The sequence below is a fragment of the Hyperoodon ampullatus genome (genome assembly GCF_949752795.1).
Source record: "Hyperoodon ampullatus genome assembly, chromosome: 2".
Taxonomy (NCBI): Eukaryota; Metazoa; Chordata; class Mammalia; order Artiodactyla; family Ziphiidae; genus Hyperoodon; species Hyperoodon ampullatus.
The window spans coordinates 101,546,476-101,573,975 of NC_136915.1; the positions used below are offsets into that span (position 1 = coordinate 101,546,476).

At 36.0% G+C, this 27,500-nt stretch overlaps 1 protein-coding gene across 4 annotated transcripts in view; it reads right to left on the reverse strand.

Annotated features, from left to right (window-relative positions):
- The window catches only part of PTPN22 (protein tyrosine phosphatase non-receptor type 22), a gene marked incomplete at both ends in the record, with an annotated part of 77,973 nt that overhangs the window by 16,342 nt on the left and 34,131 nt on the right, over positions 1–27,500 (reverse strand). For 2 of the 4 annotated variants that reach the window (XM_079728421.1, XM_079728418.1), the window contains 8 exons: positions 98–228; positions 377–460; positions 2,138–2,955; positions 3,103–3,179; positions 22,931–23,017; positions 25,589–25,666; positions 26,397–26,463; positions 26,962–27,104. In XM_079728421.1, coding sequence (XP_079584547.1) covers positions 98–228; positions 377–460; positions 2,138–2,955; positions 3,103–3,179; positions 22,931–23,017; positions 25,589–25,666; positions 26,397–26,463; positions 26,962–27,104 — 1,485 coding nt within the window. The remainder of the gene's footprint in view (positions 1–97; positions 229–376; positions 461–2,137; positions 2,956–3,102; positions 3,180–22,930; positions 23,018–25,588; positions 25,667–26,396; positions 26,464–26,961; positions 27,105–27,500) is intronic. The other 2 variants (XM_079728419.1, XM_079728420.1) reach the window with 2 other exon arrangements.

Here is a 27,500-nt window from a genome sequence, read left to right on the forward strand (position 1 = left end):
ATAAATAAGTAAATTTATGGAAAAAAAATATATATATAAGGAATAGGACTATAGTCCGTTGAATCCAAGTGAGTAGAGTCAGAAAAAAGTTATTGACCTTGCTTGGTCTAAGTCTTACCAAATCATCAAATTTCTTTGATTCAGATATTCTACTACATTCTAGTGATGTTCCAATTTTTACCTTCACAGCTGAAGATAAAGATTTGGGAACATCCAGGGGGAATTCTCCTGTAAAAAAAGTAAATATGTTTCAATTTTAGTGCTGTAATTTTAGAGAGCAATTGTTACTCAGCAATAGCACACAGAATATTGAGAGGACCTAAGGAGTAATATAGTTAATCCACACTTTATTTTACACTTACTGAACTGTACTTACCAGCTTCCTCTACCACAATAAAAGATTCAGGTGTCCGTTCCGGAAGTGGAGGGGGAATTTCATCATCTATTCTTGGAGAAGTTGCTATCCAAAATGCCCAAAATATAATCAAAATGTTTAATTAGAAAAATACAAAGAAAATTCTTATATTCTAATCTTGATACAAATTATGTCAAGCATCATTAATATATTTAAGCTGGTATCTGTTCACTCAAGGAGAAAACAACATAACTTCTCTAATCCTAAATTGGAAACCCAGGAGGATTTTGATTCTTCTTCAAGAGTTATCGTTTCTTTTAAAAGCTCAAAGGTATTTTGATTAAGTCAATGAGTATCAGTTAACATAATGTAACATCTTATATTAATTTAGGAAGCTTTGGATTGTTTTCTCCATAACTCTTGCCTTTTGTTTTACATAGAATATACAACATCATAAAGCACGTTGACATGCCAAAGATTCAATGGCAGAGCAGGTAAAAATCACAAAGATTTTAGTATCTCTTCTTCATTCTTATAGAATTAAGAATATTGATATTTTTCCTGTTTACAAAAAAATGGTATAACAAGGTTTTCTATAGAAGTATTCAGAATTTTTATAGAATTTAAATGCTATTATGAGAAACTGCCACCAGATGGCATACATGTCAATGTTGCTACAATCCTTGAAGATAAGGATTTGGTTTCTAATGCTGACACTCAGGGAAGTTTAAGGAACTATAGGTATCTAGAAAAATAAAATTTCTTTAAATCATAAAACAAGATCAAAGTATGTAATCCTTCCTTCTAACCAAAGAAGAAACTAGATCCAGATGAAATATTTTTATAACAAAACTATGCATCTACATATCTATTGAGGAACTCTGGACAGTAAATAATGTCATAGAGAAAAAGCTTTCCCTACTTCCTACCTAGGTGGACCGTTCTTTATAAATTTCTGATGACATATCTAAGAGAGTTAAACTTGCTTTAACTCTTCTTTCACAACATCTTCTTTCATATCAAACTATTATAATTATCTAGCCAAATATTTACTCCTACTTTCAAACCACTCAGTAATATGAAACAATATGCATAATATGAAAAAATACAGAACTATAAGAGATAAAATATGAAATTAAAGTCATATAAGATTAAAATATCACACAGAATACTGAACATATATCCTCATCTATAAAGTTATTATAAAAGGACAAGAGGAAATCAAGTCCTCCTCTTCCAACTCCTGCAGTAAGAGAATTCAATTCTTAGCAATCTGTTCAATTTAGTATAGACACATGATTCTCTAACAAAAATTCTGAGTGACCATGTGGTGCTGTTGATCAAATCTTTTCTGATGTTCTTTTGGAAGTTGCTTCTGCATGCTAAGGATAAATTGTGGACTTTTTTTTTTTAACATCTTTACTGGAGTATAATTGCTTTACAATGTTGTGTTAGATTCTGCTGTATAACAAAATTGTGGACATTTGATAGACACTTCTAGGAATGAGGACTGCTGCCTTTAGAAGCACGCCTGCTGGCATAGGTCCTGTACCAGATCTGATTGCCTCTACTATTGCTTGTTTCATGGAATATTATGTATTTGTTATTGCTATTTTCAACTCATCACATCATCAAAACACTCATGGAATTTATTTTTTTGAGGAGGAGAAAAAGGAGAAGGAAGCAGAGAAGGATAAGAGGGTGGGGGGGTAAGACAAAACCAAATCTTATAGAAGCAGAGTCAAATCTAAAATGCTGTACAAACTTTTAAAAATAACTTACCTACTACTGCTGTCTCTTGGTTCAGTGGTGGGGGGAAATTGGTCGGAGGATTCAGTGCTAAAGAATCACGTGAATTGTAATAAGGAAAGAGGGTTGTAGAAGATTTTGGCAGTGAAGAACAAGGTAAAACAGTTTCATCTTGCTTCTCAGGTAAATCAAGAGACATCTTAGAACCAGCACTACTTGGAGACAATGATGAAAAATAAGGATCTTCTACTAAAGACATGTAAGAAAGTACTTTAAAAACACCAGAGTCATGCTGATTTGCATTAGAGGCATTGCACATTTGATGCTTAGAATCATACGATGGTGAGTAATTCAGTTCTGCTGAAGAAACATGCATCACTTTTTGAGCCTGCTCAAGACAAGAATTGTGTGGGTGAGATTCCAAATAAAAACTTTCCTTGACGTCCAACTCTTTGGTGTCTCTCTGTTGCATCAATTCAAAGGGAGTTGATTTGGTCCGCATTATTGGCCCCTTTAAATTAAAACATCTTCCTGCTGCATTTACAGGTTTAGAGTTAGGATGTGTTCCAAACAAAATGGAGCTCAAGTCCAAACTTTGATGCTTCTGAAGAGGCTCCCCAGCTATTGGGAATACCTTTCTCTCCCATTTCATGGTTGTGTCAGCATTTTTGTTACAACCACAATTTAGCTCCAAAAACTCTAAAGAACTGCTCTGTTTAGAAGGGTGCATTACTAACCCTTCCTTTTCATTTATTTCAGAAATCCTGAGGTCAAAGGAAGAAGCTTCTGCACTTTTCACCCTTATCCTTCCTTTGCTCTGTTGGTTCATCACTTTTGCTTCTTTTATGATGCTGAAACAAAAAGAAAGTAATGATGATACCATATCCCAAAGAGGTCTCTTCCCATATCCTCTTCTCAGCATCACAATGAGATATAAGCATGAGATTTTCCTCCCAGACACAATTAGACAACATTTAGATGTGTAAAATTATACTCACCTTTTTGGTAAATTAGGAGAATAAGAATCTGCTTCTAGATTGGGATTTTGCTTAGAAACTGAATACTTTGCTTGAACCTTCAAGAGAAGTAAGAGATTGTTTTTTAGTGAAGCAATGGCCACGAGAGATTTTAGCATTCATAAGACTAAAAAGGTATTTTTCAGAAAATATAAAGATTTAAAACAATTCATGAAAGTCATATGAGTTTCCAAAATATTGAACCCAGCAATAACTTGTTCACATACTGAAATCTAAAGGATTAAAATAAAGGATTAAATAGTGTTATAGAAATTAAGAAGGATTTGCTTATAGCATCATCTTTTCATATGTGGAAGTTCTAAAATGTTGTTTATTTAAAATATAACTTTAGAGCTTCCCTGGTGGTGCAATGGTTGAGAGTCCGCCTGCCAATGCAGGGGACATGGGTTTGTGCCCCAGTCCGGGAAGATCCCACATGCCACGGAGCGGCTAGGCCTGTGAGCCATGGCTGCTGAGCCTGCGCGTCCGGAGCCTGTGCTCCGCAACGGGAGAGGCCACAACAGTGAGAGGCCCACATACCGCAAAAAAAAAAAAAAAAAAAAAAAATATATATATATATATATATATATATATATATATATATATATAACTTTATTCTCAAGAACACTTTACTTTCAGAACTTTCATCATCTCAATCTTTTATGTTATGTCCTCATGCTTGTCTTGTTCTACATTTTTCTTCCTTACTGTGCTCCAGTTATACTGGTTTTCTTGCCATTCCATTCCAAACTCGTTACCAATTCAAGGCTTTTACTCTTACTATTCCCTCTGACTGAAATACTTTTGCTCCAGATTTTGCATGGCTGGCTCTTTCTAAGTAATTATTCTCTACTTAAATGTCACCTACATAAGGAAACCTTCCTTGACCACTCAACCTAAAATCACACTCCCACCCACTTGCCCAAACACTCTCAATCTTTATTTTCTTCATAGGAATTATCACATTATGAAATTTGTTACTATGGCTCATGGAATCCAAGCTACCATCAATTGTACAATATATCCGGCCTTCGGGGATGTTTCAATATTTTTTTTTTTTAAAGTCAGCAATTATAAGATTCCACCTGCAGTGGGTTTAATTGTAACTCTCAAAAATGTATGTTGAGGGCTTCCCTGGTGGCGCAGTGGTTGAGAGTCCACCTGCCGATGCAGGGGACACGGGTTCGTGCCCCGGTCCGGGAAGATCCCACATGCCGCGGAGCGGCTGGGCCCGTGAGCCATGGCCGCTGAGCCTGCGCATCCGGAGCCTGTGCTCCGCAGCGGGAGAGGCCACAGCAGTGAGAGGCCCGCGTACCGCAAAAAAAAAAAAAAAAAAAAAAAAATGTATGTTGAAATCTAATCCCTGAAATCTGTGAATGTGACCTTATTTGGAAATAGGGTCTTTGCAAATGTAATTAGTTAAGTTGAGGTCATATTGGATTAGGGTGGGCCCTAATGCAATGACTTGTGTCCTTACAGAAAGAGAAAAGAGAGACTCAGAGACACACAGGGAGAATGTGGTGTGATGATGGAGGCAGAGACTGGACTGCAGTAACGTATCTGCAAGCCAAAGAACAGCAAGGATTGCTGGAAAAACCAAAAAATAGCAATAGGCAAGGGAGATTCTTCCCCTAGAGCTATGAGAGAGAGCATGGCCTTGCTGACACCTTAATTTTAGACTTTGTGACTCCAGAACTGTGAAAAATTAATTTGTTGTTTTAAGCCCTCCTTGGTTTGTGGTACTTGTTACAGTAAGCCTAGTAAACTGATACAGAGACTTTAATACTCCATGTTCAATAATGAATAGAAAAATCAGATCAACAGGAGACAGAGGACAGACATGAACAATCATGTAAAAAAATAAGAACTAATAAACACTCATAGAACACTCTACCCAACAAAACATACATTATTCTCAAACATATATGGGACATTCTCCAGGGTAGACCAGATGTTAGGCCACAAAACAAGCTTTAATAAATTTTAAAAGAGAGAAGTCATACAAAGTATCTTTTTCAATCATAATGGATTGAAACTAGAAATCAATAACAGAAGGAAACCTGGAAAATTTACAAGTATGTGTAAATTAAACACTCTTAAACAACCAATGAGTCAAAGGAGAAATCACAATAGAAATTAGAGAATACTTAGAAATGAATGAAAATACATCATACCAAAATGTATGGAATACAGTAAAAGCAGTGCTTAGAGGTAAATTTACACCTGTGAATGCTTGGAAGAAAGATTTCAAATTAATTACCTAACTTTATACCTTAAGGAACTAGAATAAGAACAAACTAAACCCAAAGCTAGCAGAAGGAAGGAAATATTAAAAGATTAGAGCACAGATAAATGAAATAGAGAAAACAATGGAGAAAACCAACAAAACCAAAATTTGATCCTTTGAAAAGATCTGTAAAATTCACAAACCTTTAGCTAGAGACTGACTAAGGGAAAAAGAGAAGACTGAAATTGCTAAAATCTCAAATTACAGAAATAAAAGTGGGGACATTTCTACTAATTTCACAGAAACAAAAAGTATAAGATAATAATATGAATAATCATATGCCAACAAATTGTATAACCTGGATTAAATGGACAAATTCCTAAAAACATATGATCAACCAAAACTGACTCAGAAAGAAATGGAAAATCTAAATAGACCTACAACTAGTAAGCAGGCTGAATCAGTAATCACATATTTTCCCAACAAAGAAAAGTCCAGAACCAGATGGCTTCATTGGTGAATTGTACCAAACATTTAAGGAAGAATAAACACCAATCCTGCACAAACTCTTCCTAAAACTTGAATGACACTCCTAAGTCATTCAATGAGGACAGTAATTCCCTGTTGCCAAAGCTAGACAAAGGTGCTACAGGCAAAAGAAAACCACAGACCAATATTCTTTATGAATATTGATGCAAAAGTCCTCAATAGGGCTTCCCTGGTGGCGCAGTGGTTGAGAGTCCGCCTGCCAATGCAGGGGACACGGGTTCGTGCCCCTGTCCGGGAGGATCCCACATGCCACGGAGCTGCTAGGTCTGTGAGCCATGGCTGCTGAGCCTGCGTGTCCAGAGCCTGTGCTCTGCAACGGGAGAGGCCACAACAGTGAGAGGCCCGCGTACCGCAAAAAAAAAAAAAAAAGTCCTCAATAAAATACTAGCAAACTGAGTTCAGCATAGTAAAAGGATTACACACCATGACCAAGTGAGATTTATTTCCAGAGTGCAAGGATGGTTCAACATTCAAAAATTAATCAGTGTAATATATCATATTAATAGAATTAAGGGGGTTTCCCAGGTGGCGCAGTGGTTGAGAGTCCACCTGCCGATGCAGGGGACACGGGTCCGTGCCCCAGTCTGGGAGGATCCCACATGCCACGGAGCGGCTGGGCCCGTGGGCCATGGCCGCTGGGCCTGCGCGTCTGGAGCCTGTGCTCCGCAACAGGAGAGGCCACAACAGTGAGAGGTCCGCATACCACACACACAAAAAAATAGAATTAAGGAGAAGAAACCCACATGATCATATCGATTGATGCAGAAAAAAATTTAACAAATTCATGATAAAAATACTTAATAAACTGGGAATATAAGGGAACTTCCTCAACATGATAAAGGCCATATATGAAAAACCCACAGCTAATATCATACTCAAAGGTGAAGGACTGAAAGCTTTCCCCCAAGAACAGGCATAAGATAAGGATGCCAATTTTTGCCATTTTTGTTCAACATAATACCAGAAGTTCTAGCCAGAGCAATTAGGTAAGAAAACAAACAAACAAACAAATAAAGGCATCAAAATGGGAAAGGAAGAAGTAAAGTTATATTCATTTGCAGATGACATAATTTTATATGTTGAAAGATTCTACACACACCCATAAAAAAAAAAACGCTAGAGCTAATAAACCAGTTCAGCAAAATTGCAGAATATATAATCAACACACAAAAACCAGTTGCACTACTATACTGTTTACTATTGTTTATTAGCAATAAACATTCTGAAAAGGAAATTAGGAAAGCAATTCTAATATATATATATGTATCAAAAATATACATACTAAGGAATAAACTTAACCAAGGAAGTGAAAGACTTATATACTGAAAACTAAAAACCATTGCTGAGAAATAAAATAGAGAGACATTCGATGTTCATGAAGCGGAAGACATTATATTGTTACAATAACATTACTCAAAGTGATCTACAGATTCAATGCAATCCCTATAAAAATTCCAAAGGTGCTTCTGCAGAAATAGAAAACCTCATCTTAAAATTCATGCAGAGAGAGACCTTCAAGATGGTGGAGGAGTAAGACGTGGAGATCCCCTTCCTCCCCACAAATACATCAGAAATACATCTACATGTGGAACAACTCCTACAGAACACCTACTGAACACTGTCAGAAGACCTCAGACTTCCCAAAGGACGCCCTCAGGCAACCTCATGCAGAGGCGGGGCCAAATCCAAAGCTGAACCCCAAGAGCTGTGCAAACAAAGAAGAGAAAGGGAAATTCCTCCCAGCAGCCTCAGGAGCAGCGGATTAAATCTGCACAATCAACTTGATGTACCCTGCATCTCTGGAATACCTGAATAAACAACAAATCATCCCAAAATGGAGGACCAGTGGACTTTGGGAGCAACTGTAGACTTGGGGTTTCCTTTCTGCATCTAATTTGTTTCTGATTTTATGTTTATCTTAGTTTAGTGTTTAGAGTTTATTATCATTGGTAGATTTGGTTATTGATTTGGTTGCTCTCTTCCTCCTTTATAAATATATATATATATTTTTTTCCATTTTCTCTTTCTGTGAGTGTGTATGTGTATGCTACTTTGTGTGATTTTCTCTATAACTTTGCTTGTACCATTTGTCTTAGGGTTCTGTCTGTCTGTTTTTTTTTTTTAGTATAGTTTTTAGTGCTTGTTATCATTCATGGATTTGTTTTTTGGTTTGGTTACTCTCTTCTTTCTTTTTTTATTCTTTTTAATTGCTTTTTAATTTATTTATATTTTTAATATTTATTTTTTATTTTATTAGCTTTATTTTATTTATTTTTCTCTTTCTTTCTTTCTTTCTTTTTTTCTCCCTTTTCTTCTGAGCTGTGTGGCTACAGGGTCTTGGTGCTCTGGCCGGGTGTCAGGCCTGTGCCTCTGAGGTGAGAGAGCCGAGTTCAGGACATTGGTCTACCAGAGACCTCCTAGCTCCAAGTAATATCAAACAGCTAAAGCTCTCCCAGAGATCTACATCTCAACGCAAAGTCCCAGCTCCACTCAACGACCAGCAAGCTATAGTGCTGGACACCTTATGCCAAACAACAAGCAAGACGGGGACACAACACCACCCACTAGCAGAGAGGCTGCTTAAAATCATAATAAGGTCACAGACACCCCAAAACACACCATCAAACGCAGTCCTGCCCACCTGAATGACAAGATCCAGCCTCATCACCAGAACACAGTCCCCTCCACCAGGAAGCTTACACAACCCAGTGAACCAACATTAGCCACTGCAGGCAGACACCAAAAACAACAGGAACTATGAACCTGCAGCCTGCGAAAAGGAGACCCCAGACACAGTAAGTTAAGCAAAATGAGAAGACAGAAAATACACAGCAGATGAAGGAGAAAGGTAAAAACCCACCAGACCAAACAAATGAAGAGGAAATAGGCAGTGCACCTGAAAAAGAATTCAGAGTAATGATAGTAAAGATGATACAAAATCTTGGAAATACAATGGAGGAAATACAAGAAATGTTTAACAAGGAGAACTAGAAGAACTAAAGAGCAAACAAACAATGATGAACAACACAATAAATGAAATAAAAAATTCTCTAGAAGGAATCAATAGCAGAATAACTAAGGCAGAAGAAGGGATAAGTGACCTGGAAGATAAAATAGTGGAAATAACTACTGCAGAGCAGAATAAAGAAAAAAGAATGAAAAGAATTGAGGACAGTCTTAGAGACCTCTGGCAAAACATAAAATGCACCAACATTCTACTTATAAGGGTCCAGAAGAAGAGAAAAAGAAAGGGACTGAGAAAATATTTGAAGGACTATAGTTGAAAACTTCCCTAATATGGGAAAAGAAATAGTTAATCAAGTGCAGGAAGAACAGAGATACAGGATAAATCCAAGGAGGAACACGCCAAGACACGTATTAATCAAACTATCAAATATTAAATACAAAGAAAAAATATTAAAAGCAGCAAGGGAAAGACAACAAATAACATACAAGGGAATCCCCATAAGGTTAACAGCTGATCTTTCAGCAGAAACTCTGCAAGCCAGAAGGGAGTGGCAGGACATATTTAAAGTGATGAAAGGGAAAAACCTACAACCAAGATTACTCTATCCAGCAAGGGTCTCATTCACATTCGACAGAGAAACTAAAAGCTTTAGAGACAAGCAAAAGCTAAGAGAATTCAGCTCCACCAAAGCAGCTTTACAACAAATGCTAAAGGAACTTCTCTAGGCAGGAAACAAAAGAGAAGGAACAGACCTACAACAACAAATCCAAAACAATCAAGAAAATGGTAATAGGAACATACATATCAATAGCTACCTTAAATGTAAATGGATTAAATGCTCCAACCAAAAGACACAGACTGGCTGAATGGATACAAAAACAAGACCCTTATATATGCTGTCTACAAGAGACCCACTTCACACCTAGGGACATATACAGACTGAAAGTAAGGGGATGGAAAAAGATATTCCATGCAAATGGAAATCAAAAGAAAGCTGGAGTAGCAATTATCATATCAGACAAAATAGACTTTAAAATAAACACTATTTCAAGAGACAAAGAAGGACACTACATAATGATCAAGGGATCAATCCAAGAAAAAGATATAACAATTGTAAATATTTATGCACCCAACATAAGAGCACCTCAATACATAAGGCAAATGCTAACAGCCATAAAAGAGGAAATCGACAGTAACACAATCATAGTAGGGGACTTTAACACCCCACTTTCATCAATGGACGGATCATCCAAAATGAAAATAAATAAGGAAACACAAGCTTTAAATGATACATTAAACAAGATGGACTTAATTGATATTTATAGGACATTCCATCCAAAAACAACAGAATACACTTTCTTTTCAAGTGCTCATGGAATATCCTCCAGGATAGATCATATCTTGGGTCACAAATCAAGCCTTGGTAAATTTAAGAAAATTGAAATTGTATCAAGTGTTTTTTCTGACCACAATGCTATGAGACTAGATATCAATTACAGAACAAATACAAACACATGGAGGCTAAACAATACACTACTTAATAACCAAGAGATTACTGAAGAAATTAAAGAGGAAATCAAAAAATACCTAGAAACAAATGACAATGAAAACATGACGACCAAAACCTATGGGATGCAGGAAAAGCAGTTGTAAGAAGGAAGTTTACAGCAATACAATCCTACCTCAAGAAACAAGAAACATCTCAGATAAACAACCTAACCTTATACCTAAAGCAATTAGAGAAAGAAGAACAAAAAACTCCCAAAGTTAGAAGAATGAAAGAAATCATAAAGACCAGATCAGAAATAAATGAAAAAGAAATGAAGAAAACAATAGTGAAGATCAATAACACTAAAAGATGGTTCTTTGAGAAGATAAACAAAATTGATAAACCATTAGCCAGACTCATCAAGAAAAAAAGGGAGAAGACTCAAATCAATAGAATTAGAAATGAAAAAGGAGAAGTAACAACTGATGCTGCAGAAATACAAAGGATCATGAGAGATTACTAAAAGAAACTATAAGCCAATAAAATGGACAAGCTGGAGGAAATGGACAAATTCTTAGAAAAGCACAACCTTCCGAGACTGAACCAGAAATAAATAGAAAATATAAACTGACCAGTCACAAGCACTGAAGTTGAGACTGTGGTTAAAAATCTTCCAACAAACAAAAGTACAGGGCCAGATGGCTTCACAGGCGAATTCTATCAAGCATTTAGAGAAGAGCTAACACCTATCCTTCTCAAACTTTTCCAAAATATAGCAGAGGGAGGAACACTCCCAAACTCGTTCTACAAGGTCACCATCACCCTGATACCAAAACCAGACAAAGATGTCACAAAGAAAGAAAACTACAGACCAATATCCCGATGAACATAGATGTAAAAATCCTCAACAAAATACTAGCAAACAGAGTCCAACAGCACATTAAAAGGATCATACACCATGATCACGTGGGGTTTATCCCAGGAATGCAAGTGTTCTTCAATATATGCAAATCAATCAATGTGATACACCATATTAACAAATTGAAGGAGAAAAACCATATGATCATCTCAATAGATGCAGAAAAAGTTTTTGACAAAATTCAACACCCATTTATGATAAAAAAAAACTCTGCAGAAAGTAGGCATAGAGGGAACTTACCTCAACATAATAAAGGCCATATATGACAAACCCACAGCCAACTTTGTTCTCAATGGTGAAAAACTGAAACCATTTCCTCTAAGATCAGGAACAAGGCAAGTTTGCCCACTCTCACCACTGTTATTCAACATAGTTTTGGAAGTTTTAGCCACAGCAATCAGAGAAGAAACAGAAATAAAAGGAATACAAATCAGAAAAGAAGAAGTAAAGCTGTCACTGTTTGCAGATGACATGATACTATACATAGAGAATCCTAAAGATGCTACCAGAAAACTACTAGAGCTAATCAATGAATTTGGTAGAGTAGCGGGATACAAAATGAATGCACAGAAATCTCTTGCATTCCTATACGCTGATGATGAAAAATCTGAATGAGAAACTAAGGAAACACTCCCATTTACCATTGCAACAAAAAGAATAAAATACCTAGGAATAAACCTACCTAAGGAGACAAAAGACCTGTATGCAGAAAACTAAAAGACACTGATGAAAGAAATTAAAGATGATACAAACAGATGGAGAGATATACCATGTTCTTGGATTGGAAGAATCCACATTGTGAAAATGACTATACTACCCAGAGCAATCTACAGATTCAGTGCAATCCCTATCAAACTACCAATGTCATTTTTCACAGAGCTAGAACAAAAAATTTCACAATTTGTATGGAAACACAAAAGACCCCGAATAGCAAAAACAATCTTGAGAAAGAAAAGTGGAGCTGGAAGAATCAGGCTCCCAGACTTCAGATTATACTACAAAGCTACTTTAATCAAGACAGTATGGTACTGGCACAGAAATAGGAATATAGATCAATGGAACAGGATAGAAAGCCCAGAGATAAACCCACGCACATATGGTCACTTTATTTTTGATAAAGGAGGCAAGAATATACAACGGAGAAAAGACAGCCTCTTCACTAAGTGGTGCTGGAAAAACTGGACAGCTACATGTAAAAGAATGAAATTAAACATTCCCTAACACCATACACAAAAATAAACTCAAAATGGATTAAAGACCTAAATGTAAGGCCAGACACTGTGAAACTCTTAGAGGAAAACGTAGGCAGAACACTCTATGACATAAATCACAGCAAGATCCTCTTTGACCCACATCCTAGAGAAATGGAAATAAAAACAAAAATAAACAAATGGGACCTAATGAAACTTAAAAGCTTTTGCACAGCAAAGGAAACCATAATCAAGACAAAAAGACAGCCCTCGGAATGGGAGAAAATATTTGCAAATGAAGCAACTGACAAAGGATTAATCTCCAAAATTTACAAGTAGCTCATGCAGCTCAATATCAAAAAAACAAACAACCCAATCCAAAAATGGGCAGAAGACCTAAATAGACATTTCTCCAAAGAAGATATACAGATTGCCAACAACCACATGAAAGGATGCTCAACATCACTAATCATTAGAGAAATGCAAATCAAAAGTACAATGAGGTATCACCTCACACCAGTCAGAATGGCCATCATCAAAATGTCTACAAACAATAAATGCTGGAGAGCGTGTGGAAAAAGAGAACCCTCTTGTACTGTTCGTGGGAATGTAAATCGATACAGCCACTATGGAGAACAGTATGGAGGTTCCTTAAAAATCTAAAACTAGAACTTCCATACGACCCAGCAATCCCACTACTGGGCATATACCCCGAGAAAACCATAATTCAAAAAGAGTCATGTACCACAATGTTCTTTGCAGCTCTATTTACAATACATTTATCTGTCCATTGACAGATAAATGGATAAAGAAGATGTGGTGCATATATACAATGGAATATTACTCTGCCATAAAAAGAAGTTATTTGTAGTGAGGTGGATGGACATAGAGACTGTCATACAGAGTGAAGTAAGTCAGAAAGACAAAAACAAATACCATATGCTAACACATATATATGGAATCTAAAAAAAAAATGTTTCTGAGGAACCTAGGGGCAGGACAGGAATATAGATGTAGATGTAGAGAATGCCCTTGAGGACACAGGGAATGGGAAGGGTAAGCTGGGATGAAGTGAGAGAGTGGCATGGACTTATATATACTACCAAATGTAAAATAGATAGCTAGTGGGAAGCAGCCTCATAGCACAGGGAGATCAGCTTTGTGATCACGTAGAGGGGTGGGATAGGGAGGGTGGGAGGGAGACGCAAGAGGGAGGAGATATGGGGATATATGTATATGTATAGCTGATTCACTTTGTTATAAAGCAGAAACTAACACACCAATGTAAAGCAATTATACTCCAATAAAGATGTTAAAAAAAATTCATGCAGAATCTCAAGGGACTCTGAATAGCCGAAACAATCTTGGAAAAGAAGAGCAAAGTTGTAGGACTCATACTTCCTGATTTCAAAAGGTACTACAAAGATGCAGTAATAAAGCAGTATGGTACTGACACTGGACAGCTATATAGACTAATGGAATAAAATAGAGAGCCTAACAATAAGCTCACACTTATGAGTAATTTGGTTTTGATGAGGCTTCCAAGAGAATTCAATGGAGAAAAGACAGTCTTTTCAACAAATGGTGCTGGGAAAACTGGGCATCTACATGCAGAAGAATGAAGTTGGACTTTGCAGTAAATACAAAGATTAACTCAAAATGGATCAAATACCTAAACATAAGAGCTAAAACTAAAACTCTTAGAAGAAAACATGGAAAGCTTCATGACATTGGATTTGACAATGATTTCTTGGATATGACACCAAAGGCACTATCAACAAAATGAAAAATAGACAGGACTTCCCTGGTCACACAATAGTTAAGATCTGCCTGCCAATGCAGGGGACACGGATTTGAGCCCTGGTCCGGGAAGATCCCACATGCCACGGAGTAACTAAGCCAGTGTGCCACAACTACTGAGCCTGCATGCCACATCTACTGAGCCCACGTGCCACAACTACTGAAGGCCACGTGCCTAGAGCCCCTGCTCTACAACAAGAGAATCCACTGCAATGAGAAGTCCACACACCGCAACTAAGAGTAGCCTCTGCTCGCTGCAACTAGAGAAAGCCCACGTGCAGCAATGAAGACCCAATGCAGCCATAAATAGATAAATTTATTAAAAATAAATAAATAAATAAAAATAAAAAATAGACAAATTGGATTTTATGAAAACTAAAAACTTATGCATCAAAGTGCACAATCAACAGAGTAAAAGGGCAACACACAGAAAGGGAGACAATATTTTCAAATCACATATCTGATAAGGGATTAATATCCAGAATATATAGAGAACTGCTAAAACTCAACAATGACCAACTCAAAAATGGGCAGAAGACACAAAAACAGACATATGGATCAATGGAAAAGAATAGAGAGCCCAGAAATAACCCCACACCTTCAGTCAATTAATCTTCAACAAAGGAGGCAAGAATATACTATGGAGAAAGGACAGTCTCTTCAACAAGTGGTGTTGGGAAAGTTGGACAGCTGCATGTAAAACAATAACGTTAGAACACACCCTCACACCATACACAAAAATAAACTCAAAATGGCTTAAAGACTTAAATATAAGACATGACACCATAAAACTCCTGGAAAAGAACATAGGCAAGACATTCTCTGACATAAATCACACCAGTGTTTTCTTAGGTCATTCCCCCAAGGCAATAGAAATCAAAGCAAAAAATAAACACATGGGACCTGATCAAACTTACAAGCTTTTGCACAGCAAAGGAAGCCAGAAACAAACAAAAAGACAACCTAGGGACTGGGAGAAAATATTTGCAAATGATGCAATCAACAAGCGCTTAATTTCCAAAATATACAAACTGCTCATACAACTCAATAACAAAAAAAAAACAACCCTAATCAAAAAAATGGGCAGAAGACCTAAGTAGACATTTCTCCAAAGAAGACATACAGATGGCCAATAGGCACATGAAAAGATGCTCATCATCACTAATTATTAGAGAAATGCAAATCAAAACTATAATGAAGTACCACCTCATACCAGTCCAAATGACCATCATTAAAAAGTCTACAAATAACAAATATTGGAGAGGGTGTGGAGAAAAGGGAACCCTCCTACACTGTTGGTGGGAATGTAAATTGATGAAAAACAGTCCTCAAAAAACTAAAAATAGAGTTGCCATACAATCCAGCAATCCTAATCCTGAGCATGTATCCAGACAAAAGTATAATTCGAAAAGATTTTTTAAAAAAAAGAAAGAAAGAAAGAAAAGAAAATTTCTTTCAACAAATAAACAAAAAAAGGAAAAGATACATGCACCCCTATGTTCATAGCAGCACAGTTTGTAATAGCCAAGACATGGAAGCAGCCTAAATGCCCATGAACAAATGAATGGATAAAGAAGATGTGGTATATATATACAATAGAATATTACCCAGCCATAAAAAAGAATGAAATAATGCCATTTGCAGCAACATGGATGAACCTAGAGATTATCATTATAAATGAACTAAGCAAGAGAAAGACACATACCATATGATATCACTTGTCCATGAAATAGAAACAGACTCACAGACATAGAGAACAGGATTGTGGTTGCCATGGGGGAGGAGAGGTAGAAGAGGAATAGACTGGAAGTTTGGATGGAAGGATGGCTATTAAGAGATGCAAACCATTATATATAGAATGGATAAACAACAAGGTCCTACTGTATAGCACAGGGAACAATATTCAATATCCTGTAATAAACCATAATGGAAAAGAATATATACATATACATATATATATGTATAACTGAATCATTTTGCTGTACAGCAGAAACTAACATAACATTGTAAATCAACTATACTTCCATAAAACAAATTTTTTTTTAAATGGGCAAAAGACTTGAATAGACATTTTTCCAAAGATGATATACAAATGGCCAATGAGCACATGCAAAGATGCTTAACATCACTAACCAGGAAAATGTTAACCAGAACCACGATGAGATACTACTTTACACCCATTAGGGTGGCTATTATCTAAAAAACAAATAAACAAAAGCAAAAACTAACAAGTACTAGTGAGGTACCTAGAGTAGTCAAATTCATAGGGAGAGAAAGCAGAATGGTGGTTGCTAAGGGCTGGGCTTAGGGAGGAACGGGGACTTAGTGTTTAATGGGTATAAAGTTTCAGTTTTGCAAGATGAAAGGAGTTCTGGAAATGGATGGTGGTGATGGTTGCACAATAATATGAATGTACATAATATCACTGAACTATACACCTAAAATTGGTTAAGGTAGTAAATTTTATGTATATTTTACCACACAGAAAACCTAGGGAAAAAAAGAGCAAAAGGACTTGGATAGATATTTGTCCAAAGAAGATGTACAAAAGGCCAGTAAGCACATGAAAAGCTGTTCAACATCACTAATCATTAGGGAAATGAAAATCCAAGCCGTAAATACCACTTCACACTCGTTAGGATGGCTATTATCTTAAAAACCAAAAACAAACAAACAAACAAAAAACAGAAAATACCCAGCATTAGCAAGAAGGTGGAGGAATTGGAACCTTTGTGCAATGCTGGTGGGGATGTAAAATTTTGCAGCCACTGTGAAAAACAGTGTGGCAGTACCTTAAAAAATTAAACATAGAATTACTGCATGATCCAGCAATTCCACTTCTGGGTATATACCCAAAATAATTTAAAATAGGGACTTGAACAAGTATTTGTACACCAATTTTTGTAAGAGCATTATTCACAATAGCCAAAAGGTGGAAACAACCCAAGTGTCCATCAACAGATGAATGGATAAGTAAAATGTGGTATTACACACAATGGAATATTATAAAGCCATAAAAAGGAATGAAATTCTGATATACGTTACAAAATGGATGAACCTTGAAACATTATGTTACATGAAATAAGCCAGATAAAAGGCTTATTTACATGACTACACTTATATCATGTACCTAGAATAGGCAAATTCATAGAGACAGAAAGTAGAATAGAAACTATTAGGGATTCAGGTACAGGGGATGGAGAGTTTCTGTTTAGAATGATGAAAATTTTCTAGAAATAAACAGTAATGATGGTCACACACATTGTGAAGGTACTAAATTCCACTCATATTTTAAAATGGTTAAAATGGTAATTTTTTCCATAGTGGTAAAAATACTGTAGTTTTACCACAATAAAAAATATGAATGGAGAATTGTCTCCTCCTCATCTATTTTCTGGTAAAGACTGTGTAAAATTGGTGTTAATTCTTTCTTAAAGATTTGGTAGAATTCTCAAGTGAAACTACGTGAGCCTGGATATTTCTTTTTGGGAAATTTTTAAATTATGAATTCAGTTTTCTTTATCATTATGAGGCTATTCAAATTATATCATGTTGAGTGAACTGTGGTAGTTTGTGTTTTTTGGGGAAGTAATACATTATTTTATCTAAGTTGTCATATGTGTATGTGTTGAGTTGTTCATATTATATCCTTTATTATCCTTTTGATATCTGAAAAGTCTATAGAAATAGCCCCTTTTGCATTCCTGATATTGGTAATTTTTATTTTTTTTCCCTTTTTTCCTTTATCATTCTTCCTAGAAGTTTGTCAATTTTGTTGATCTTTTCAAAGAACCAGATCTTTGGTTCACTGATTTTTCTCTTTTGTTTTCCTGTTTTCAATTTCATTGATTTATACTCTTTACTATTTCCTTCCTTCTGTTTCTCTTGGGTTTATTTCACTCTTTTTTTTTCCCCTAGATTCATAAAGTGGGAGCTCATATTATTGATCTGAGACATTTACTGTTTTCTAATGTATGCATGTAGGTGGCTATAAACTTCCCTCCCAGCACTACTGGAGCTCTGTACGACAAATTTAGATATGTGGTATTCTCATTTTTATTCAGTTCAATGTGTTTTTTAGAAATTTCCTTTGAAACTTCCTTTCTGACTCAATGAATTATTTAGAAGAGTCTGGTGTAGTTTCCAAGTGTTTGGATCTTTTCTTGTTATCTTCTGCTATTGACTTCTAGTTTGATTCCATAGTAGTCAGAGAATACATTCTATATGATATCAGTTCTTTATATTTTTGAGATTGTTTAATGGCCCAGGATATGATCCATCTTGGTATATATTCAATCAGCACTTGAAAAGAATGTATATCCTTGTATTGTTGGGTGGAGCATCCTATAAATATCAACTTGATCCTGTTAGTCGATGGTGTTGCTAAGTTCTCATATATTCTTGCTGACTTTCTGTTGAGTTTTCTATCAGTTCTTGAGAGAGGGGTTTTGAAGTCTCCAACTATAACTGTGTGGTTTTCTATTGCTCCTTTTAGTTCTATCAGTTTTTGCTTCACATTTCTTGCAGCTCTGTTTGGTTCATACACACTTATGATTGCTACATCTTATTGGGGGATTGACCCTTTTATCATTATACAATGTCCCTCCCTAACTGTGATAATTTTCTTTACTCTGAAGTCTATCTGGTATTAATATAGCTACTTCTGCTTTCCTTTTATTAATGTTTACAGGATATATCTTTTTTCCAATCCTTTATTTTAAACCAACCTATATATTTGAAGTGTGTTTCTTACAGAGAGCATATAGTTGTGTCATGTTTTCAATACACTCTGCCAATCTGTTAATTGGTGTATTTGTACCATTTACATTTAATTTAATTATTAATATGGTAGGGCTTAAGTCTCCAACTTTATATTTTGTTTTCTGTTTTTTCTCTCTGTTTCTCATTTCTCTTTTCTTTTTCCTGCCTTTTTCTCTTTCCTGCATCTTTGGAATTTCATTTTGATTTACCTATAGTGTTTTTTAAGATATATCTTTGTACAGTTTTTGTAGGGGTGGCTCTAGTTATTATATTATATATTCGTAACTTATGAAAGCCTATACGTGTCATCATTTTACTAGTTCAATACAGAAGTGTTACCTCCCTTTACATGCCTAACCCTTCCTTTTTTTTTACAGTATAATGGTCTTAAATATTTCCTCTAATACATTTAGAACCACATCAGTGTTATAATTTTTGCTTCAATCATTAAGCAATTTAGAAAACTCAAGAGGAGGAGGAAAACCTATTATATTTACCCATGTTGCTTACCATGTTCTTCCTTTTTTCATCATTTCCTTTCTATTTAGAACTCTGCCTTTTTTTTTTTTTTTTTTTTTAGGGTAGGTCTACTGGCAACAAATTCCCTTAGTTTTTCTTCATCGGAGACTGTCTTGATTTCCCCTTTATTCCTGAAGGATATGTTTTTTACTGGGTATCGGATTCTGTTGACAGCTTTTTTCCTTCAGCACTCGTAAAATATTGTGCCACTTCCTTCTGGCCTCCATGGTTTCTGATGAAAAATTCACTTTTATTCTAATTGTTTTTCCCCTAGAGTTAAGATCATTTTTCTTTGGCTGCTTCCTAGAATTTTTGTATTTAGTTTTCAGAAGTTTAACTGTGATGATTCTTTCAGTACTTTTTTAGACATGTCTTTTTTCTCCTTTCCTTCTTGGATGTCGATGACACTAATGTTAGGGTTTTTGTTATAGTCACTTAGCTTCCTGAGGCTCTGTCTACTTTTTATTTTTATTTTATTTTATTTTTTAGTCTATTTTATTTCTGTTGTTCAGATTGGGCAATTTCTATTGTTCTGTCTTTCAGTTCATTAATTCTTTCCTCGTACCCTGTATTCTGCTGTTGAGCCCATCTACTGAGCTATTTTGTTTCCATTACTGTTATTTTTCAACTCTAAAATTTCCTTTTGTTTCTTCTTTATATCTTCTGTTTCTTTGGCAGGTCTTTATCTTTCTTTGCTGAGGCTTTCTATTGTTTTAAGCATGCTTGTAATTGTTTACTGAAGCATTTTAATCATGGCTACTTTAGAATCTTTGTCAGATAATCTTACACCTCTGTCATCTCAGTGTTGTCATCTATTGACCGTCTTTTACTCATTTGGTTTACAATCCTTCTGGTTCTTGGTATGACAAGTGATTTTCATATGAAACTTAGATATTTTTGTACTGTTATAAGTCTCTGGATCTTAGTTAAACCCTCCCTTTTAGCTTCTCCTTTTTAAAATCCATTCTGACAGGGGAAAGAGGAGGGAGGCGGTGCTGCCTCATTAGTGCCTTGCTATTGCCAAGTGGATTCTACCTCCATCAGTTTCCTCAGTCTCTGTTGACACCTGAAGGGAGACACCTTGGGAGAGGCTCTCCATGTGGTCTCTACTGACACTGTGGTCGGGGTGGCCTCATTACTGCTGGATGATGGTGAAAGTCCTGACTCTCCACTAGGCCTCTTCTGACACTCCATCAGTGGAGCGGCATGGGGGCACTGGGTTACTGCCAGGTGGAAAGTCAGGCTCCCCACGTGGTCTCTACTGACACTGCAAGGAAACCTCATTGCAGGCCAGTGGGGATGAAATACCTAGCTCTTTACTTGACCTTCTCTCTCTCTCTCTTTTTTTTTTAACTGATATATGTATTTCTTTATTAGAATGCTCACAAGAATGACACATTAGCACTGTCCTTCTGATGTGACAGAGAATACACATATCTGACCCACTAACCTTCTCTTTATCACAGTCTTTGTGAGGGTGGGAATCTAGGTTCTCCACTTCTTTGCTGGCATAGGTGGGGTTGGGGGCCATTTTTTTCTTTGGTGTTGACTGAAGTAGAGTAATTATTATCTGAAAATTTTCTGGCTTGCTGGGCTGTCCCTTTCCTGGTCCTTTGGCTAGAGAGAGCAGTATTTTGTTGGGGGTATTTTGTCTGCACTGTTGGCATTTCCAAGTTGTTGGTTTCTTCAGTTCCAAATCCATGATATATGAGGAAAAAGAAAACCCAAGGAACTCACCATCATGTCATTCCTCAGGTCTCAAGGTCCCTAGTGGTCTGTCTTCTCTCCATCTTTCAGAGTCTTCTTATATTTGTTTTATATATATTGTCCAGGGTTTCTAGTTGTATTTAGTAGAAGGAATAGGGAAAAGTATGTCTACTCGATCTTCCCAGAAACAGAAGTCCTCCTTGGCTGGTGTTAATCAATTCCCTCTGTGGGAGGTTGAACCATGTTCCTATGTTCCCATTTATTGACTAAGAGCACACTCCAAACAACTCAACTGCCTGGAGCCATGGCACTACTACTGGGCTAAATCTGAGTACTGATATTTCCTGGAACCTAAATAAAATATTAACCCATGTACTCCAGAAGCACATTAAGAGAATATTCTTTGTTCAAGAAGGTTTTATTCTAAGATGAAGGATGGCTTGATATTAACAAATCCAAAGATATGACTGTTTCAATATGTCAAAGGAGAAAATTCATGTGATCATTCTATAAATGCAAAGATATGCAGTTGACAGAATTCAACATTCTTTCCAAAAAAATTCTTAATAAAATAGAAGTCAATTAATACTTTCTTAAACAATTAAAAAATATATCTCCAATCAAATCAGCATCATACTTAGTAGTGAAACATGAGAATCTCTCCCATTAAAATTAGGTCATGCATATCACCTCTATTATTTAAACTTGTTCTGGGAGTACTAGCCAATGAAGCAGGCATGAACAGGATATAAGTAACAATGTCTGGCAACTATATTCTTGTTTCCATCTCCTTCCCCTACATTGTTTCTCCGGAGTTGACGTTAACTATAGGATTGCTTAGTTCATTCCCTAACCTCAACAGTTTTTTGGCTTTCTTTCACTCCCTGTGCTTCATCATTCAAGTGATAGAAGTTATGATATTAGGGTTATGTCTTATATACTTTGTATTCCTAATGTTGTGAAAACAGTAGGTTCTCAGTGAATATTTTCAGACTCATAATACAAAAATGAGATATTAAAAATTAAATTAATTTGTATATGTTACATACACCCTGGAAGGTAAACCAATAATTTTGTCTTATTAAAGTTTGCTCAGAATCTAACACTTTGTGATTAAACAGTAAATATTTGACATCAATTTTTGTGATGAGATCAAAATAACATATCTAGAATGCTCAATATTTTTAAATTAGAATTTGGTCAAATCATAACTGTTTTTATACCTAACATTTTCAGCTAAGAATCCTTTAGCTATTCTAAAATATTCTCAAAATTTGATGATACATATGCAATGAAAATGAGGCTAGAGTAACCTGAAAAATCACATCAGTACTCAACTATAATTTCACTTTGTAATTGTTACTCTCACTTCTAAATTGCCACACAACTGTTTAAAACATGGAAACAGAATATATGCTTACCCTTTCACCCACTCCTATTGTTTCTAAATTTAGCTGAAAATGGTATGCAATAGGTTAACCAAGAGATTAATTTTCTAAGTTAAAGTACTTCAATTAAATTGTCCTCCACAAGAGATTTATAGTGCAGACCCATGCACACCTGACACTCCAATTTAGTTGTGATGATAAAGTATAAGTTGTCCTGCAACTAATCTGAAATCCCTTGACCAAAATCAAACATGAAAAGAATTATTTTACAAAATATCAAATTTAAAATGTACCTCTGTTCCAGAGTGTTTATCCCTGATAACATCCATCTGTCTCTTAAATAGTTCTAATACAGCATTGTAGACCAGTTCATACTGTTCCTGAAGAGCATTGCAAACCGGAACAAACAAAAACAAAAACTTGGTGAACTAACCAGATTTCAGGAATATGAACACCAATCAAATCATACTATAGCAGATCTGAAACATTAGTTTAATTACAGTGCCTTATGTCTGTGTAGCCCATGTCAGATTTCAAAGCATTTTTAGGCTTCTAGAAACAGCTAACTATTTTATCTACCTCTAGCTAATATACAATGACCTTTCAGCATGCTTTTTATGCTCTAACCCCACTTTCTTACTTATCTCTCCTTCCACCATCATCTCTCTAATTCTGTTTTCCTTGTTCACACTTTAAAATTGTTATTTCAGGGACTTCCTTGGTGGTCCAGTAGTTAAGACTCTGTGCTTCCATTGCAAGGGGAACAGGTTTGATGCCTGGCTGGGGAACTAAGATCCCACATGCCATGGAGCCAAAAAAAAATTGTTTTTTATTCCATCCTGGATGCACATTTTGTTTTTTGTAATTCACCTCTTGCAGGTAAAGGTAGATAGACGTGGTTGATGGCTAAATAAGACGTGGTTGATGGCTAAATAGATAGCTTCAAGATGTATTATTTAACATGGCTTACGATCGATCTATAAAGTAGCTAGGTTGTTATCCCTATTTACAATTTGTCCAAGATCATTCAGAAGTAATTTCCATGTCTTCGGTTAGAACCTCAATCTTTTGACTCTTACTTTAGTGCACTTATATCAAGCTGCTGAAATTCTGTCTTAGCAAAGATACCAAAAAAAAGTAGACCCCTAAATAGAGTTTGGAAATTTGTGGTAATAAAGGGATTTCACTGTAGAGAAATGAGACCTCTACAAGGTTCATGGGTTTTTATCACTCTGTTTTTGCCTCTGTACCTGCTTGAGCACTTGATTTTGGATCTACTTTTCATCTGAATGGGCCTATTCAGGGTCTTCTATGACACTTCACACAATCTTATACAAACAAAATATAATTTTTTCCAAAAATAATCGTAGCAGGAGAACAATGCAGAGTCTATATCACCCAACACAGCCATTGGTACACTCTTCAATTTTTTTAAGAAGAGAGAAAAATCAGACAGGAAGTACTCATCTGATTACAGTGCTATCTATCTCCTGGCTAGGTCAGTGTCATAAAAAAGCAGCTATAGCTGGTAGACTTGTTCAAATAGTTGTTGATAATGCCAAAATGTGAAGGTTAACTTAAAATTGTTTCAGCTGTCTTCCAACTCTTAAGAGTAGGTCTGAAATGGACTTTTTCTGAAATGGAGTATGGCTTTATTTATTGATTCAGCATTATAATTTAATGTTATACAACTAGGTTGCATACTTCCTGGAATCTTTATACATCTATATGGATCGGCCTTCTTTTAAGTCTGACAGCACTAAACCAGCCAATACTTTCATTTCACATAAACTTTCCCCCCTACACGTTGAATATAGAAAACACCTACAGTCAACAGATGAAAAAGAATCCTTTTTTTCCACTAACTATTAGTGGAAAACCTGTGTGGGCCAAACAGAAGCTTTATAATATAATAGCTCTTAATTTTTTCCCCTCGATTTACAACTTCTAGATGAAAATATCTGAACTGCCATTGTCAATTGTTTTACTTCTAAACCTATGTGCAAGTTTATTTGTAAGTGCTTTAAACACTTTAATTTCTTGTTGTTTAAGCAATAAGAAGTAGTTCTAACAAATTATGTAAAAATGCCTCTTACCTAATAAATACCTATAAATGTTTGATGAAAGAATGAATGGGTGAATGCTAAACTCTATCTTAAAGATGAAGACCATTTAGAAATATAGGTAAAATTATTGGTGTAGAAATATGGGTGGAATTAATACTGTAGAAAGTGAGAGATTTGGGCTGGGAATGTTTTACCTAGGAGGTAGAACGTGAGCTCGAGAGGAGAGAACAGGGGAAAAGCATTTCTAACGGAATAAAAGTGTGAGCAATCTGGGGTAGGTTAAAATACTGTGATACATATATAATCATATATATAGTATGATTGTAATTATGGTTTTTTTGGTAATATTTTTTAATATGCAAAGAATAAAGACCAGGAGAAACTATAGAAAAATAGTAACAGTGGCTCCCTCTAGGCAACAGGATTATGGATGATTTTTTAAATTTTTTATCATTTTCTAAAATGAGCATATAGACTTCATTCTGCAGATTCTGTTACCACCTCCTGAAGAAGAAATTACAGATCTCTGATTTTCCATGGTTTCAGAAATGAAGTACCACTACAAAATTTCAAGTTAACCTGACCCAGCTATTTCTTTCTAATAAGTCAAACAGCTTGTTGAATTTTTTCAACATCCTTTGTAAGAAATATTGTATTGTTTTCTTAATATTTTCTGAACAGGCTATAAAATATAAGGAATGAAAGGAATTTGGTCCAGAGCAAGGGATACAGGAAAAATATTGGGATATTCAGAGTTAGAGGAAATAGAAATGGAATAAAACCCTTGATAGTAAAGTAGTCAGCTATTTTTGGATGCCTTATTATTATTAAACAGAGAGACGAAACCAGACTCAGACATGTTATATTATTCACCACAGTCCATACCTGAGTTTGAACTAATGAAGGCCTCTGTGTTCGCATTTCCTGGATCAAACTAAAAACACTGAAGTTCTCAGGAATTATCTACCAAATAAAAGGAAAAAATATCTTACTCCTTTATCGCTATCTAGAAAAAGGAAGGCATTTTTTAAACTAATGAGGTTTCTCATCACTTGCACCATGATTTAGAGCCTACAAAATACTGAAGAAACTCTTCAAAATGATTTCACATGGGGTGATCAAATGTCTGAAGTTAAAAATATAATGAGGGAGAAATCTCAGTAGGTGAGTAAGTATGAGAGTTTAATGAACTAAAAGAAGTTTGCAAATAGGTCTAAAGCCCATATTTTAAACTTCTCATTTCCTGTTAGACTTAAAAAATAAAAATTTACAGATTGGAACACAAAATTTGCAGTAAACTGAGTTCATCTGCTAAAGAAGCGTGTCTAAAGGAAGGGTAACTGTGATTCAGGGCTGTGGTTCTCAAAACTACTTCTCTCCAGAAGCACCTGGAGAGCTTGCTGGGCCGTCCCTGCCCGCCCCCCAAGAGTTTTTGCTCAGTTCATCTGAGGTGGGGCCCCAAATTTTGCATTTCTAACAATTTCTCAGGTGATACTGAAGCTTCTTGTCTGGGGACCACATTTTGAGACCACCAACTTAGGAACTAAATTAATCGTCTGACAAAGCAAATCTACAAGTGAATATTCTAGAAAAGATGAATGGTGGAGATAGATGTTTCGAAGAACCAAACAATTTCTAAGTCTAAAAGTAGCAAGGTTAAGAAAATGGCAAGTGCCTGTTGAGAGAAACTCACCCCATCTTTTAGCAACATCCACATATAATCAATAGCACAGATAACACCAGTCCTTCCACAACCAGCACTGAAATGAAAGATCACAGTAGCATGTATATTTGCAGAGAGTGGATCTTTGACAGTAGCTGGAAAATTTCACGGGCAGATATGAGGAAGAAGAAATCTAGAGCCCATGAAACTCTCTAAACCCTACCATTTCTCAGAACATGCTTCAATTGCCACATGCTACACCGAACCTCAGGACAGATCCTAGGCAGCTTCTCACAACAAAAAGTCTCTAGAGCTGTGCTGTTCACAAGTAATTTATCAGAAAAAATATTAATTTAATGCTCAGGTTGAATTTATTATAGTTTCTGCTATTGACTTTTCTCTTTCAATCATTCTAATTTTAAGCTTCATTCCTTTCTGACTGACTGGAAAAAGTGAGTCTAGAATTAGGAGCCTACATCTTATGCAGACTTTAAATTCCAACAAAGTCAGTCTTCCTTCAGTTAAAGCAGGAGTCTTGGCCAGATGGTGACATTTGGTTTATTCTGGGTAGAAGGTTCATCCAACAGCATCATACCTGCAGTGAATGCATATGGGAACACTGTTATCCTCTTGGTAACAACGTACATCCCAGATGAGCTCAAGAATAGGGTCTATAGATGAAGGCACATCGTGGTCTGGCCAGTTCTTGTAATGGAACTGGTAGATGGTTCGAGTTTCCTATAAAAATAGCCAGAATAAAAGGAGAGTTCAAGATTAAGGCTTCACCTCATTCTATCACAAGATTACTCTGACCTACAAAGTAGCATCTATCTATATTTTTTTTGCAGTTTATGGAGAATTCTTCCCTATAGGCCTTGGGGACCATATGCCTTCTAAGAACAATTACAAGTAATTTCAGGTCACTTACCATTGGCCTGTCTCTATCTGCCCCACTCACAAGAGAATGCAGATATGAAAATGGTTCAAACCAGAACTTCCCAACTGGTGTGCTTCAAATGGGTCACAGGTGCGTTGATGTACTAATCCCTTTGCCTTAGAGAAACCAAGCAGCTTGAGCTCTCAAGTTGGTTTCCAGCCTCTACACACTGTATACAGCCTCTATTCATCCTCGAA